The 16,183-nt window shown below is 38.6% G+C and overlaps 1 protein-coding gene across 3 annotated transcripts in view; it reads left to right on the top strand.

Moving 5' to 3' along the window:
• Window positions 1-15,834, top strand: part of ZFPM2 (zinc finger protein, FOG family member 2) — a 443,433-nt gene extending 427,599 nt beyond the window's left edge. For all 3 annotated transcript variants that reach the window (XM_084620788.1, XM_084620787.1, XM_084620786.1), the window contains 3 exons: window positions 4,239-4,445; window positions 7,457-7,681; window positions 12,356-15,834. In XM_084620788.1, coding sequence (XP_084476914.1) covers window positions 4,239-4,445; window positions 7,457-7,681; window positions 12,356-14,847 — 2,924 coding nt within the window. In that variant the 3' untranslated portion in view covers window positions 14,848-15,834. The remainder of the gene's footprint in view (window positions 1-4,238; window positions 4,446-7,456; window positions 7,682-12,355) is intronic.
• The last annotated feature ends 349 nt before the right edge of the window (window positions 15,835-16,183 follow it).

Genomic DNA, 16,183 nt, shown 5'->3' with positions numbered 1-16,183 from the left:
TGCGTCTTACATAAAATAAAGTTTTATAGCAGTATACATATCTATCTCCTCAGTGCGCCCTGTCCTCCTACATACTGAAGGCAGAGTATTACCACATCTGAATGTGATTTAATTGGTTCAATTTACTATATATATTTTTATACCAAGCTTGGTTCCATATCTTGATGAGCCCAGATGTAGTTCTGCTAGTGGTTTACAGCTACCCATTGCTTGCATTTTATTATTTTTACAAAGCAAATGTCTATCAATCATACAGATAAATTAGAAAAAATTCTGCAAACATAACTCATCGCAAAGATTTTTGCAGCATGGTATGTAATTATTAACCTGATTTTTGCCATTGAAAGAAGCCATGAATTGCAGATAGTATGGATGAAGTTAAATGCTTTTATATTAGATACATTTTGCTTATACAGTATTCTATAGGTAGGACCGCATAATATAATTGAAGCTTTGTCAGCTCTGTAGCCTAGCAACAGATAATACTGTTAGGTTACTGAATTGCTGCTGGTTGACAAGTAGGGAGTATTTTTGTGTTTATCATGTCTGCTAATGATGGGAACCTTTCCAAAAGGCTTGTCTTAATCTTAATTAGACTTTATCAACAGAGGTCTGCATGACATTGTGCAGACACCGATTTCATAAATAATAAAAAGTGCAAGTGAAAAATTTGGCAGGAGAAGAAGATATTTAAGGCCACTGATTCTTGTAAGAGCAGCATGAATTTCCAAAATGTAATCAAGTTTGAACTGTGACTCTATTCTTTATTATCAAAACTTGCAGTACACTTCACTGCAGTTTTGACAGCAATTATGAGTATGATTCATAAGCTTCCTGTTAGGAACCAGATCTGTTTGCACAAGAATCTTGATCATAAACATTACAAAGAACAGTAAGTCCACAGTTTTTCAGGGACATCTTTTTCCTTTTCATAGAACTTGAAGTTGTTTTAGTTAGTTTTATTTTTAAGCAGCAAAAGAGTTACTTGTGTTTGCAGGGTAAGAGACAGACGAAGAAGATCCGCAAATAATCTTTCCATTTGGTGGAAGCTATGAAGGTATCAGATAGCTGATTCAATGTGTGATGCAATTTGATAAAGAAATCATGCCAATGCAGTTGGAATGTAATTTTTTGCTCTAGTTCGCACAATATGATATTATTCCACTTCCCCAACTTTCTCTGATTAAATAAACGTTTCTAATTCTTTGCATAACTAGTTAATTATATTTTTATTCAAATGTAAGCTAATAAGGAGTGGGGATAAATGCTTAAGCAATATCTGTTGATTGTTTTTTTGTTGATCTTGGATTTGATGCCTAGATAATGTATGTTAACTCCGTTTTGTTTGGCTGATTTTGTAGCTATCATTTTAGAACAGCTATGGAATTGTACTTTCTGTTCCATTGGGCAGCCTCCAGGTTAGAACCTCAGCTGGTGCAAACTGGCTTAGCGCCATTGATTTTAACAGGACTATGTCAATTTATACCAGCTCAGGATCTGGCTCAGTGTTGTCTTGTAGCATTCTGATATATAGCTCATATTCGCTGAAACAAACTTTACCCAAGTGACTCAGTAAACAATGCTGCCTCTTCCTTTGGCTGATCTAATGATCAAATCACTTGGGGCCAGATTGGTCACCCTTGGCATCAATGGGATTACTCGAGTGAGTTACTGGTCACCAATGTGAATAAAGCGTTCACAATCTGACCTGAAGAGCATATTCCAAAACACATTTAAATCAGTGGGAGTCTATCTATTAACCTCAGTGGGCTTTGGATCAGGCCATCGGGACTTGATTCTGCCTGGCCCATATGGGTGTGCAGTGGAGGAGAGGGGACAAGAAGTCTTCCCTGTCACCTCTTGCCAGCCTAGATAAGCGCCAGCACAATTGCAGTTCCTGCACTAAGTGCTCTCCTTAGTCCCTTGTGGGCAGGGAAGAGTGGCTATTGCCCTGACCCATCCCCATCTGCACCGGCCTATGGAAAGGGACAGGCATGCACTGTGGGGAGTACAATGCTCCCCATACCTATGGATGGAAAGTGCTACATAACACAATTAAAGAGCAAATGTATTGGTGGGGGGACCATAATTCTTAGGAATAATCCTAATTGGCTCTCAGGAACTCTGGTGCAAGGATATTGAGTCAGCCCCCTATTCCTGGTGTACAAGGATTTTGATCCAGACTGATTGCAGCTGGAGACCCTGTAAGTAATATCTTCCCCCACCCCCCTCCCCAGGATACAGCATGTCAGGATTGTTGCTGTGGAAAGAAAGGTGGTTTTCTTAATGTGGCACATTTCAATTTTATTTTTAATACAAAATGTATAGCATTATAAGACTACAGCACACGCCCTTATACTACAGTGTTCTTATAAAAATGTATAATAACACACTGAATTATTGTTACACTACAAGTTTCATATATAAATAAGAATAAAACAGAAAGTGTGACACAATCAATGGAACTCCGCCCTCCATTCACACAAATAAGTCATGTATGTGTCCTCAGGTAAAATAGTGTAGCTGGTTACAGAGTCTCAAATTAAAGTCATGTAGCTCAAAGTTGTTATATCTAAGAGGCTGATTAAACATCCATTAGTCTGATTCTCTTCTCACACTGGTTTTGTACTGGTATAACACCAATGGCTTCAGTGGATTTACTCCTGATTTACATCAGTGTGAGGCACTAATCCAGCAATTAATATTCATGTTCCTGGTTGATTATTAAGATTCCAGACTTGTAGATATAGTTGTATTGCTGTCTTCACTTTTCATCTCCTTATTCTCGAAAGGAAATTGGTGAGAGTTGCATCTTTGCATGCCTTAATTCTGGAAAGCAGTGAACCTTACGTTACATGGGTCCTGTTAAAATAAATTGTTTGTAAACTTCATAGCTACCTTCAACTGCTGTAATACTAAAGGTTGAATGCAAAGAAACTTTTCTGCTTTGAAACTTTTATACCACTTTGAGGTCTGGAAGCTCAGCTTTATTTTTCCACTGAAACACATTGTCACTGATGCTGTTTTGTTTGCTCATCTTTGAAAGCTAATAGACTGGTTTAATTAATTGTCCAAGATTTCTCTAAAACAATGTCTTAATTCTTCCATTTAGCTGTGGCATATCATACACTGTTGTTATCTCCTCCACCAGATTTTTGCAACAAGTTGTTTTAAAACTATAATCTCTTTGAGGGGAAAAAAATGAAGTGCAGTTGAAAAGGCAGTTATGCTGAAAGATAAACACAGCAATATTACTTATCAAAATGAGTACAGTTTTGCTTGCCTAATGAATACAACATATAGCTTTTGCTATATATACAAAACCTTGGGGAACAAAAGCTTTATAACATATAAAGTATGCAACATTATTTCAGGCATAACTATACTGGATATGTATCTAGGCCTGAGAGTGTAGATAACACAATATAAGTGCTTTGCCTGTCTAAACATGTTAAATAAATGAGCATTCACTATCACATTCAAATACATTAGTAGATGTACTTGCATAGTTAATTTTCTTTTTAATGCACTGCACGTGACATTTGCAGCACAGAGCTCTAGTGTATCTTTCTGTTTGATGAAAGTTTCCCCCTTCCTCCCCTTTTAAACAAACCTTTATTTGAATAAGTCTTTATGAAACAGATCTTTGGCATATCTTCTTTTCAGGAAGTTCAGTCAATGTAAGCAGAGATAAAACAGTCATGTTATGAAAAATATTACATAAGAAAATATTTTTCAGAGAAAGATGGTAGCAAACATAAGGGAGGGGGGAAATGACCTTATGAAGAAATCTGATTTCGTCTTTGCAGCTTTTGGCGTTTTTTTATTCTGCTGTGGATGAGGCACTTGGAATAAAACTGAAACTGTGGTATGAAAAAAATATCCAGGAAGTGCAGTAAAAATATAATGATTGGAAAAGTGCCAGTTAAAATAGTTTTGCCTATATCTGAGTTCTGGTCATGTCAGTCTCTTAGGACACAAAAGGGTGAATTAGGGTGATTGTTCTTTAGTTGAACTGATTGTAGAATATATGCATATATTTTTATCATGGCTTCCTTAACAGTATTTTGAAAATTCTTCTACAGATAAAAATAGAACTTTAAAAAGCAGGAGTTATCTGCCTCCTCCTCACAAATAATCCAGTTAGAAAAGGGTTTAAAGATACCACACCTATGTTTGAAGTTCTTCTGCAGATTTATGTTCCCAATTAAATCTTTCTTTTATTATTTTTCATATAGGTGGCCAACTTTGGTGTACCACAACTAAGAGCATCTCTGAGGGTGAAGAGCTAATTGCCTTTGTTGTGGATTTTGACTCAAGGCTACAAGCGGCCAGTCAGATGACTCTTACAGAAGGGATGTATCCTGCACGTCTGCTGGACTCAATACAACTGCTTCCTCAACAAGCTGCTATGGCATCTATTTTGCCTACAGCTATTGTCAACAGTAAGTGAATAATATTGTACCATAGCTTTTTCTAGTTTTGTTTTTTGTTATGTTTCTTTTTTTTTTAACAGAGCAAAAATAGATGTAGAAAATTGGGATGATAGCTGTACAGGATAGTGTTTGGCCCTCCCTCAGACAGAAGCTCTGTAAATCTGTTCGCAGAATTAGAAAATCATAAAAATAGAGATGAAAAGACCTTTTAGCTCACCTGGTCCATCATCTTTCAGTCAATGCAGGCTTGGTCTTCACAATACATATTCTAATATTTATCCAGGCTAGTTTTCTATTTCTTAAGCAATAGAAATAGCTTCTACCACTTCTCTTCTGAAACTGTTTCAAAATGCAATAGAGGTCATTGTCAGAAATTTTCTTTGTATTAGCTCCAATTCATGAAAGCATCTGTATTCAAGAAGGATTCTTAAGCCTGTGTTTAAGTCCCATTGATGTTAAAGGGACATAATCACATGCTGTGTAGAGCAGGACTTAAGTAGGAGCTAAGTGCTTTCTTGAATCAGAGAGTCAAGCTGGGTGAGGTTGGTCCAGTAAAAGATATTACCTCACCCACCTTGTCTCTTAATATCCCACAACCAACAGGGTTACAACAACACTGCATATAACTTCTTGAATCAGAGCATTCAGCCTAAATATTCTGTTTATTAAGTTCACCGAATTACTGCTATTAAGACCCCTAATACAATCCTAATTGCTCGTCTTCCTTGCTGTTGACATCTTTCAAAAAATTGGTAGCTGATATCATGTTCCTCCTTAGTCGTCACTTAACCCTGTGATATATATTTGGCTCTTTTAATCTTTCCTTGTCACTCAGTCCTTCCATTCCTATATTGTAGCACTTCCCTATGCTTCTTGTAGTTTATAAATACTTTGCAATAATTAAGTGACCAGAACGCTACACAATATTCAAGGTTTGGATGCACTAGAATCATATAGGTCCAGATTCAGCCCTTATTCATGTGAATAATACCTATTCTTTGAGTAATCCCACCAGGTTCAATGCTGGATGACTATAAATGTCTTGCCAATAGCTTTATTTTTTCTAGATAGCTGTTTATTTTTTGTGCAAAGAATTGTACTGGTCACATTTACTGTGAACGTGCCGTTAAAAGAAATAAGTTAAAATATACCAGTACCCAGAGATAGTAGTGACAGCAATATCAAGCTGAAATATAAGGAAACAAAAAGCAGGATCATCTGCCTTCTGGAAATGGGCTTTAGTCAGCTGGCATTCTTTTTATTAATGCTAACAGTTAGGGTGGTCAGGAATTTTCTATCGGAAAGTTTTTGTGCAGATTACACAAAATTGAAAAAAAAACCTTCTCATCAATTATTCAGAGTGGACTACATCCACCCTGCCTAAATTGGCCTTCAGCATTTCTTGTCCACTTGTAAGTTAACTCCTTTCTCTTCATATGCCTATATATATTTATGCCTGTATCTGTAATTTTCACTCCATGCATCTGAATAAGTGGGCTTTTTACCCACAAAAGCTTATACCCAAATAAATATATTAGTTTTTAAGGTGCCACTGGAATCCTTGGGTTTTTTTTTTGTGGATACAGACTAATACCTCTGATACAAAATTAAAAATTTCAGCAGGAAAATTTTGATTTTAATTAAAAATTTTGACTTTCCATCAGGAAAATGTAAATGACATGTTTTGTTTCAGATAAGTTCAACCAATATCAGAATATTTCATTTGACTTGACCTAAAATGTTTTGTTTCAAATTAGATAAAAAAATTGAGCTGCATTTATTTCTGGTGCATTGCCTAATGGCAGTGTAGTTCCATCCCCCATTCTCTCTTTTGGGCCGAGCTCCATAGTAGATGACATCTTTCATAGTGCATTTCCTTTACATGGTGCATCATGGTAATCGCATGACTCTACATTTATTATAGGAGATGTTGTCAGGTCAAAGAGCCTATCCCACAGGGGGGAATGGGAGCTGGAACTATAACTAGGGTGACCAGATGTCCCGATTTTAAAGGGACAGTCCCATTTTTGGGGACTTTTTTTTTTTTTGGCGCCTATTAATCCTTCCCCGCCCCCCGCCCCCCCAAACACACACCCACCCACCTCCTGTCCCGTTTTGTCACAATTGCTGTCTGGTAACCCTAACTATAACTCCCATAAGGCAATAGGGAAATGTCTAGATGGTTTGTTTTGATCAAAAATGTCTAAATGAAGCATTTTGATATTTCTGAATCAAATTTTTTTGGAATTTCCATTCAGAAGAAAACTTCAACATTTTAACTTTTTGTCCTGTTTCAGAAAGTGGAATATTAAGGATCAACCTACAATTAGAGGTCATAGCATATTACAAAATTTAACTCCCAACATTAGTTATGACAAGAATCCAAGAAACAAAGAAAGCATGGTCTTTTCAGTTACCGTAATTACTACATTCTTAGATTTTAGGCTACAAAGAGACCATTATGATCATCTAGTCTGACCTCCTGGCTATCACAGGCAATAGAATTTTCCCCAGTGAAACCTGCCTGGAGCCCAATAAAGTTGTGATTGAACTAGAACATATTTTTTAGAAAGACATGCAGTCTTAATTTAAAGAATCCAAACCCCAGATTCTGCAAAAACTTATGCACATGCCTAAAGTTAAGCACATTTGTAAGGCTTTGCAGGATCAGGGTCCACGTGACTGGAGAACATCTCTGATTAAATATTTTCATGGTGGTATAATACAGTTGAGACTGCATTTCTGCCACAAACTATTAATTCTATTTTAGTTTAAAAAAAAATTGGTGTCCTAAAAATGTAGGTCAGTGTTTTATGTTATTTTGGCCTATAAAACAAACAAACAAATGTTTTCCCTTGTCCTTGCAAATGACATTGTATGAAACCTGTGGCTGCCTTACCAACATTTTGTTAAGTAAGTTGTTTCTTTAATGGAAAAATTAAAGGACTTAAGCCTGCCATGTTACTTGTTGATGCCGAATACACTGTGGCTAACCTGCATCTGGTTATATTTGCTTGTAGAAGATATATTCCCTTGCAAATCCTGTGGCATTTGGTATCGAAGTGAGCGGAATTTGCAGGCCCATCTCATGTACTACTGCAGTGGGAGGCAAAGAGAGGGAGCTCAGCTGTCAGAGGAGAATGAAGATAGTGCTCATCAGATATCCAGTGTCTGCCCCTTTCCACAGTGCACCAAAAGTTTTTCTAATGCAAGAGCTCTGGAAATGCACCTAAATTCTCACAGTGGTAAGTGCAATATATGCCCCTGTAGATGTAGCTATTCCTTAAACATTAACCACTATAAACCTTATCTTCTTCAATGAGTCTCTAAATGTAAGCAGTACAATCAAGCACTGGAAGTAGATACTACTAAGACATCAGTCATTTCTGGACTGTATTATATAGGCCATGCACCTCTCACATATATCTGTTTATTTTTGTAATTTATTTATTTAATCTACCAGTATTGCATTTATCTGACCTACTTATGCATTTACATAAATCAAACGCTTGGTCATTTAATGGCCTAGATTCTCTCTGATATTTAAACAAAGGTGTAAAGCTTTGTCCCTTGAGAGGTTTGGTTATTTGTAGTATAGGATGGGCATTAGGAACTCCTATATTCTTATTCCAGATCTGATGCTGACTCCCACTATAGTCTAGAACCATATCACAACCTCTGAATTCAGTTTCCTTGTTTATAAAATGGAGATATTACTTCCCATTCATTAGAAAGCTGAAATTTGGCATAGATTTAGACCTATTATCGAGTATCTCTGAGTGTTCTGTTGAAATGTAGCTTTGATTTGATCAGATTATTGAAAAATCACAAGTTGTAAATACACAGAACATTCCACACTGAAGTTTCCACTAGGCATGCAAAGTTTGTAGATGAGAAAGGCTGTGCTGTCAGGTCTAAGCAGTTAACTTGGCTTTAGAGTGAAATATGTACTAAGGTATGCCTGGGAAGAGGCAAATGCTCTTCAGAAGTCTCTGTGGACCGTGTTGGGTAAGTAGGAGTTCGGGAGGGCTTATGTATGTTTTACATTTTTACAGGAGGCAGCTCCAGCCCAGTGTGCCATGGCAGCTGGATGTCACCGAAGGTTTGCAGGAGAAGGTCTCTCTCCTGCGGATCTATTACAGGACAAAGAGTTCCACTGATGGAACGTATGCAATTTGCAGGCACAACTCTGCCCCAATGTGTATATACATTGAAATTACTGTCTTTAACTGCATCATTACATGCTGTTTCTAAAAAACTATATTATAATATCATTTCATTTTCCCCACAACTTCAGTTTAGTATTTTATAGTTCTGTGTAGTGCTTTGTGTATGTCCTTGAAAATCATTTACATAAAAATACATGTTAAACCATAATATATTACATTTCCAGTAGTGTAAACGTGAAAATGTGCAATATGTCTCTGCTCTTTCCCTGAATGGTCTGCTACTTGAAAAGTTCATGTGTAGTGCATGGATAAGAAAATGATGAAAATGCATACTTACAGGAAGGAGAACTCATGTAACAAGCCTGAGGGCTAAATCCACAATGGGGACTTAGCCTCAGCACTGCCACCCTAATGTATAGGTGCCGTGAGCCCAGTGGAATACACAACCCTGATTTCAGAGCCTGGGCTCCTTGTGCATTTCATGGGGAGAGTTATGTACCTAGCAACAGGATTCAATAAGCAGGGAGCTGCCTAAACTATCCAATAGGAAATGCCAAAGAGTGGGGTAGGGCCTAAGCCCCACCCATCAAAGGGACTTAGGTGCCTAAATTTGGGCTGGAGGGAGGGGCCTATCTCTCTTCAGCAGTTAAAAAATGTAGGCACTGAAGCCAGGTCAGCCGTTTCTTGCAAAAAAAGAAAAAAGAAGAGCAGATGGTAGATGCCCTTGTACCCAATAGCCGAGATGTTAGGGCACTCACCGGAGATGAAGGAGACCCAGATTTGAATCCCTACTCTGGAGCAGAGACTGCCCTACCCGTCAGGTTGTAAGCTATTCTATGATAGGATACACTCAATTCCTCCTGTTGGAGCTGTTCCACTATTTATTAAAAGACTTAAATATTCATTAGGCCAGAGAGAAAATGACTCTACAGGCCAGTGGTTAGGGCATGTACCTGGGAGACCCAAGTTTCAGTCCCTGCTCCAATGCATATTTAAGTATTTTATGCACAGTAGAAATGTAGGTGCTCAGGATTAGGCAGCATCTAAGCAGTGTTTTTGTGGATCTAAATTTGGCCCTAGGAAACTAAAGTGCCAGTTAGGCACCTAAGTCCCTTTATAGGTCTAACCCTAAGATAGTAAAATATCATTTTGACAACAATTAGTATAAGTATAGAAGGATGCAAAAATATGTGTTACAATGTGAATAATTTGTTGAGGTCTCTGTTAAAAGTCAAAACCTTCCTTTTCAACTCAGTGGGACTATTTACATGTGTAATAGTAATAGTTACTCACATGTGTTTGGGGGATTAGGACCCCATTGATCAGACAGTAAAGCAAGGTGCCATCTACCTAATTCTAGTATGATAGAAATTAGATACTGTAACATTGTGCACTGTGAAAGCAGTGGGGGATAATCTCAGTGCATTGGATACTATTCCTGCTTCTAAACACGTTTTAAATATAATGTTGCAAAATCTGCATGAACTTCTTCTGAAAGTTTAATGGTTTCAGAGTAGCAGCCATGTTAGTCTGTATTCGCAAAAAGAACAGGAGTACTTGTGGCACCTTAGAGACTAACAAATTTATTTGAGCGTAAATTTGTTAGTCTCTAAGGTGCCACAAGTACTCCTGTTCTTTTTGAAAGTTTAATGGCTGCCACTTTTGCCTGTGTGACAGATGACATGCTGGCGGACATCATGAACTGAACCAGGGGCTACACAGCTAAAACTACAGGTCTTTACAGCTTGTGCTAAAGAACTGTGCTCTAGCTGGGTGCTATAACAGACCCACATCCTCTATGGATCAGCACAGAGGGGGGCATAGAACACACACTAACCAGTGTGTTACATACTTCCTTGGGCAGGTAATCCCAAGCATATGAGGCCCACAGCAGTTCATATCCTGGACAAACCCCCCATATGTGATGGCCACAGGGTACTTTGACCAGCACTAGGGATTGAAGCAGTGTCCTCTGGGTCTTAAAGTATGAGTTTTCACAGCTTGTGCTAGTTTCACTGTGGTGCTCACTGCTCTGCACTGCTCCAGTGTTACGAAGAAACTGTGAACACAGTTTAATTGACCATGTGCACATGCACATATATATAATGTTTTAAATCTAAATCAAACATAGATATTTTTCCTTCCAAATGTTTCTTCATTAAACTCATAGAAGCCCTGGACTCCTCTTTAGACAATGTAGGCCATTGTTGGTCTTCCAGCACAGAACTCTGCCCTTAGTTGTGCTCTATAGGCATTTATAGCTTGAGTACACCTGAAACACACTCTCATTCTCTGCACAGATTGTGGGGATGGTTTGAATTTGCTTCTGTTCTTACACTGTACTTGATAGGAAGAGCTCTGGTGAGTTCATATCTAAGAAAAATATGTCTCAGTAGGGCTATGATTTTGTCATGGTGGTCACAGAAATTGTGAATTTTAATAAAGTCCATGAAATGGCTGTAAAAACATATTTGGTTAGCCCCCCCCCCCCCCCAGACTGAGTGGCCTTGCCCCCAAACTGAGTGATGTGTCCCATCCACCCTTCTCTCTCCATCCACAGAGGGATGGATGGGCCAAATGTGAGTGGCTCCACAACCTCATGGACCAGGTTGCAACAACCAGAGTGGGGAGCCAGACCCAGCCCTGCAGGGCATGAGCTGCCACTGGGGATGAGTGTGGAGTGGGATTACTCTTCAACCTTCCGGCTCTCCTGGACCTGATCTTTGAACATCCTCATCATACTCTTGTGCATGCTGATGTAGCAAAAATTGCATTGTTTTGTGACCTTTCTCTGTCTTACTGTTTTTTCTCGCACCTCTGCCACGAAATTTACTAAAAATTTCCATTCTGAAATTGTAGCCTTACTCCTTACCTGCAATAACTGCATGTGACTATTAGTGGTGTAAGGCTAAAAGAGTACTATCTTCATCGACATTTTTTCCTCCGAGTCCAGCCCTCCTCCTTCCTCACAGTGGACTCACCCTTTCAGCAATCCTCCCACTGAGTTCCCATTCCAGAGCCCTGGATCTTCTTTTCCACATAGGCAGTTCATCTCAGCCAAGCGGGCACTGGCCAACAGTAATGGAGATTATTGGAAATGTGCTGTCTGCAACTCTGCCTCTGATTCAGTGCTTTTTATAGGCCCCCTCTGAGCTTGAGGACTGGATCTCAAGCATATTGCCTTGATATGTTCCTGTGATCAGAGAAAAGTGAACATACTCCTGAGCCTTTTGATTTCTCTGTGGCTCCTACTGAATATCCTTGTGTGGAACATCGGACCCCAATGCTTATTGATCTATGGGGAACAACATGCTTTTTCCAAGTGGAAATTGCTGTTTCTAAAACTGGAATGGGTTAGTTTGGCATTTCCATTTAGAGAGAGCCTGATCTATTTTTATTCTTCCCCTACTCTGGCCTTCCCTTTATTAATTGGAGGGCTCTCTGCTTCATATCTGAAATTCTGAATCCATGCTGAACTCAATATGGAAAATGAGCCAGTTCATGGCATATATAGTCACAGTTGATAAATTTGGGAACCTCTTATAGCAATTGGTTGGAAAGAGATTTTGAATTGATTTAAGCATTGCCTGAGTGACCAATATGGGTGAATATTTACAGAACATTTTCACCAGAGGAAAATGAGTTGTGCTCATGATGTTTATATTCTCCATATGATTGCTTTTCATGGTATACTGCATGAGGGGAAAGCAGTTACCCTAACTTGTTGTGTATTATTTATCTTTTCCATAGGAGTGAAAATGGAAGAATTTCTCCCACCTGGTGCTAGTCTGAAATGCACAGTTTGTAACTACACTGCAGACTCAGTGATAAACTTTCATCAGCACCTGTTTTCACATCTCACTCAAGCTGCCTTTAGATGCAATCACTGCCATTTTGGCTTCCAAACTCAGAGGGAGTTATTGCAGCACCAAGAGCTACATGTCTCTGGCAACAAGCTGCAAAGAGAAAGTGACGTTGAGCACTCTCCAGGTGGTGCTGAAGAAGCTTTACAGCCAGCAACAGACCTTCTGAACAGAAGTGAAGTTCCCCAGAGCCAAAAGACCATGCAGACTAAGGATGCAAGTTCGGACACTGAGCTTGACAAATGTGAAAAAAAGACTCCACTTTTCCTTCCGGCCCAGAGGCCAGAAACACAGCCTGTAACAAATAAACAAAGTTTTTCATACACTAAAATAAAATCTGAACCATCTAGCCCAAGACTTGCCTCCTCCCCAGTTCAACCTAATATTGGCCCTTCTTTCCCTATGGGACCTTTTCTCTCTCAGTTTGCTTTTCCCCAGGACATCACAGTGGTTCCCCAGGCTTCAGAGATCTTAGCCAAAATGTCTGAACTGGTCCACCGAAGACTGAGGCATGGCAGTAGCAGTTATCCTCCTGTAATTTACAGTCCATTGATGCCAAAAGGGGCTACTTGTTTTGAGTGTAACATAACATTCAACAATTTGGACAACTACTTGGTACATAAAAAGCATTACTGCAGCAGCCGATGGCAGCAGATGGCAAAGTCACCAGATTTTTCCAGCATTTCTGAAAAAATACCTGAGGCTGTAAGTCCCAATAATGGCCAAAGTTCTATAAACATTCTGAATACTGCTCCTCACACCTCCGATGCAGAGAACCAACTTCTTCAGACATCTTGCATCAACTCCTCCACTGTCTTAGATTTGATTGGGCCAAACAGTAAGGTTCATGAAAAAGACTTTTCGGCACAGGCTAAGAAGCTCTCAGCTGCAACCAGCAATGATGAGAAAATGAATGGAAAACCTGCTGATGTGAAGAATCCCAGTGCTCCTTTAGTAGAAGGAGAAAGTGATCCCAACAAAACCACATGTGAAGCTTGCAATATTACTTTCAGCAGACATGAAACATACATGGTCCACAAACAGTATTATTGTGCCACACGCCATGATCCTCCACTGAAGAGATCTGCTTCCAGCAAAGTGCCTGCTATGCAGAGAACAATGCGCACACGTAAACGAAGGAAGATGTATGAGATGTGCCTACCAGAGCAGGAGCAAAGGCCTCAGCTGGTTCAACAACGGTTTCTTGAAGTGGCTAATCTTGGCAACCCTTGCACATCCACTCAAGAATCAACAGAAGGTCTTGGAGAATGTTACCATCCTCGGTGTGATATCTTTCCAGGAATAGTCTCAAAGCATCTAGAAACTTCGTTGTCCATTAATAAATGTATTCCAGTTTCAAAGTGCGACACTCCACACTCCACAGTTTCTTCCTTGGAGATGGATGTACCCATAGATCTCAGCAAAAAATGTTTATCACAGTCAGACAGGACATCCACCTCTCCAAAAAGGCTTCTGGACTACCATGAGTGCACAGTTTGCAAGATCAGTTTTAATAAGGTAGAGAACTATCTTGCCCATAAGCAAAATTTTTGCCCTGTCACTGCACATCAGCGTAATGACATGGGACAGCTTGAGGGCAAAGTGTTTCAAAACCCAGAAAGTGAACGAAACAGCCCTGATGTCAGTTATGAAAGAAGCATAATCAAATGTGAGAAAAATGGAAACTCGAAACAGTCTTCTCCCAATGGAAACTTGTTTTCTACACACTTAGCCACTCTTCAAGGACTTAAAGTCTTTAGTGAAGCAGCCCAGCTTATTGCTACAAAAGAAGAAAACAAACATTTGTTTCTTCCACAATGCCTTTACCCTGGAGCAATAAAGAAAGCTAAAGGAGCAGATCAGCTTTCTCCATATTATGGCATAAAGCCAAGTGATTACATTTCTGGTTCTCTCGTCATCCATAACACTGATTTAGATCAAAGCACAAATACAGAAGGTGAATCTCCTAAAGGCCAGATACCTTCAAACGGGTGTGCTGTGCAGAAGAAAGAGTCTCTTCCATTATTGCCAAAAAACAGAGGCATGGTAATAGTTAATGGTGGACTAAAACAGGAGGAAAGGCCTGCAACAAACCAACAACAAGAGAACATTTCCCAGAATCCTCAACATGAAGATGGGCACAAATCTCCCTCTTGGATTTCTGAGAATCCTTTAGCTGCAAACGAAAATGTCTCTCCAGCTATTCCTACAGCGGAGGAACAGTTGTCTAGTATAGCAAAAGGTGTGAATGGTTCTACCCAAGCCCCAACCAGTGGGAAATATTGCCGACTGTGTGACATCCAGTTCAACAACCTTTCAAACTTTATAACTCACAAGAAGTTTTATTGCTCATCACATGCAGCGGAACATGTCAAATGAAACAATTGGTCACTTTTGGTACCTGTGTTTAGTATATTGTTCCATACAGTCTAAAGAAAGCTGTGTGAATTACATCTGGACAATCAGGAGATAATTCATTATTGCTGAGTTGAAGACTTCAAGGTGTAATTTCATTACAGTCCATTAGTAAAGTGTATTATTGGTGCCATTTTCAAAAATATTAATTTATTTTACCAGCAGTATTCATAGCTGTAGTTATGTTATTTTTTATTTAAAAACTTTATATTAAAGTCATTTGTAATGTTATTGTATAGTTATTGTGTAGCACATATGGTTTGCACTGTATAGTAGATTTTAAAGAAAATAGTCACAAACAATACAGAAAAGCATTTTAGAAATAGCTTCAAAAGCACTTGTGTATCCTGATTTTTTTCTTATATGCTGTTGCAGATATATGTATCTGCTAAAATATAACTTGCAAAAAAGTTTCAACTATGCTGTAAAGTTCGCCTTAAAATTTCAATTTTTTGAACTATTGGGCTCAGTTTGCACTTTATATTTTAGCAGATACAGTACCTTAGTCATTAGGCTTTGCATTTGTATGTAGCAGTATGTTTCTGTCCACTTTCTTAATCTGAAACGTACGTTAAATGAAGATGGCAATTTTTTTCTTGTATAGTACTTGTATTTTCTTTCGCTGATGCATCTCTGTCTCAATTTTTAAAACTTTGCTGTTAATGCAATACTTTATAAGAATGAACAAAATTACTGGAAGCAGTATTGTAAGTAATGAAGTCATATCAAGTCAGTTTTATCTTTTGAAAGGCACAGTCTAAAATGAAACCCTAAACTCAATGCTGCAAGTATGAATCTAATTCATATATAAGATATATTTAAATAGAAGAGTAGCAATACTGCAACTGGTGATCACACAGATAATGTTCTACTTCTGATAGAAATAATTTCTCAACAGATGTTGTTACTATGCATGTATATGGATGGAATAAAATTCCAGATCATTGGAGACGTTTGGCAGTAATTTTTTTGTTTTGTTTTGTTTTGCTCTATTTGCAAAGGTGTAGATATCAAAACATTTAAGTGAGCAGTTGGGGACAGGCTGACATCATACACTCTGCACTTGAAGTAAATATATCTGAAAACAGTTTAAAAGGAGAAAAGAAGCAGGCCTGTTATACGCAGGGTATTTCTTTTAATTGGAATCAAGGAAGACTACTTCACTGAAGACCAAGGGCTGTATGGTGATATGCTGAAGCCAATGGAACTATGCTGGTGTACACCAGCTGAAGCTATCGCCCTGTATCTTTTAATCTCACCAGTGATCTTTAAGAAACGAAACAGCAGTATTTTCAAACAA

Source organism: Lepidochelys olivacea, assembly GCF_965140295.1.
Source record: "Lepidochelys olivacea isolate rLepOli2 genome assembly, chromosome: 2".
NCBI lineage: Eukaryota > Metazoa > Chordata > Testudines > Cheloniidae > Lepidochelys > Lepidochelys olivacea.
This window is presented reverse-complemented; position numbering and strand designations above follow the sequence as displayed.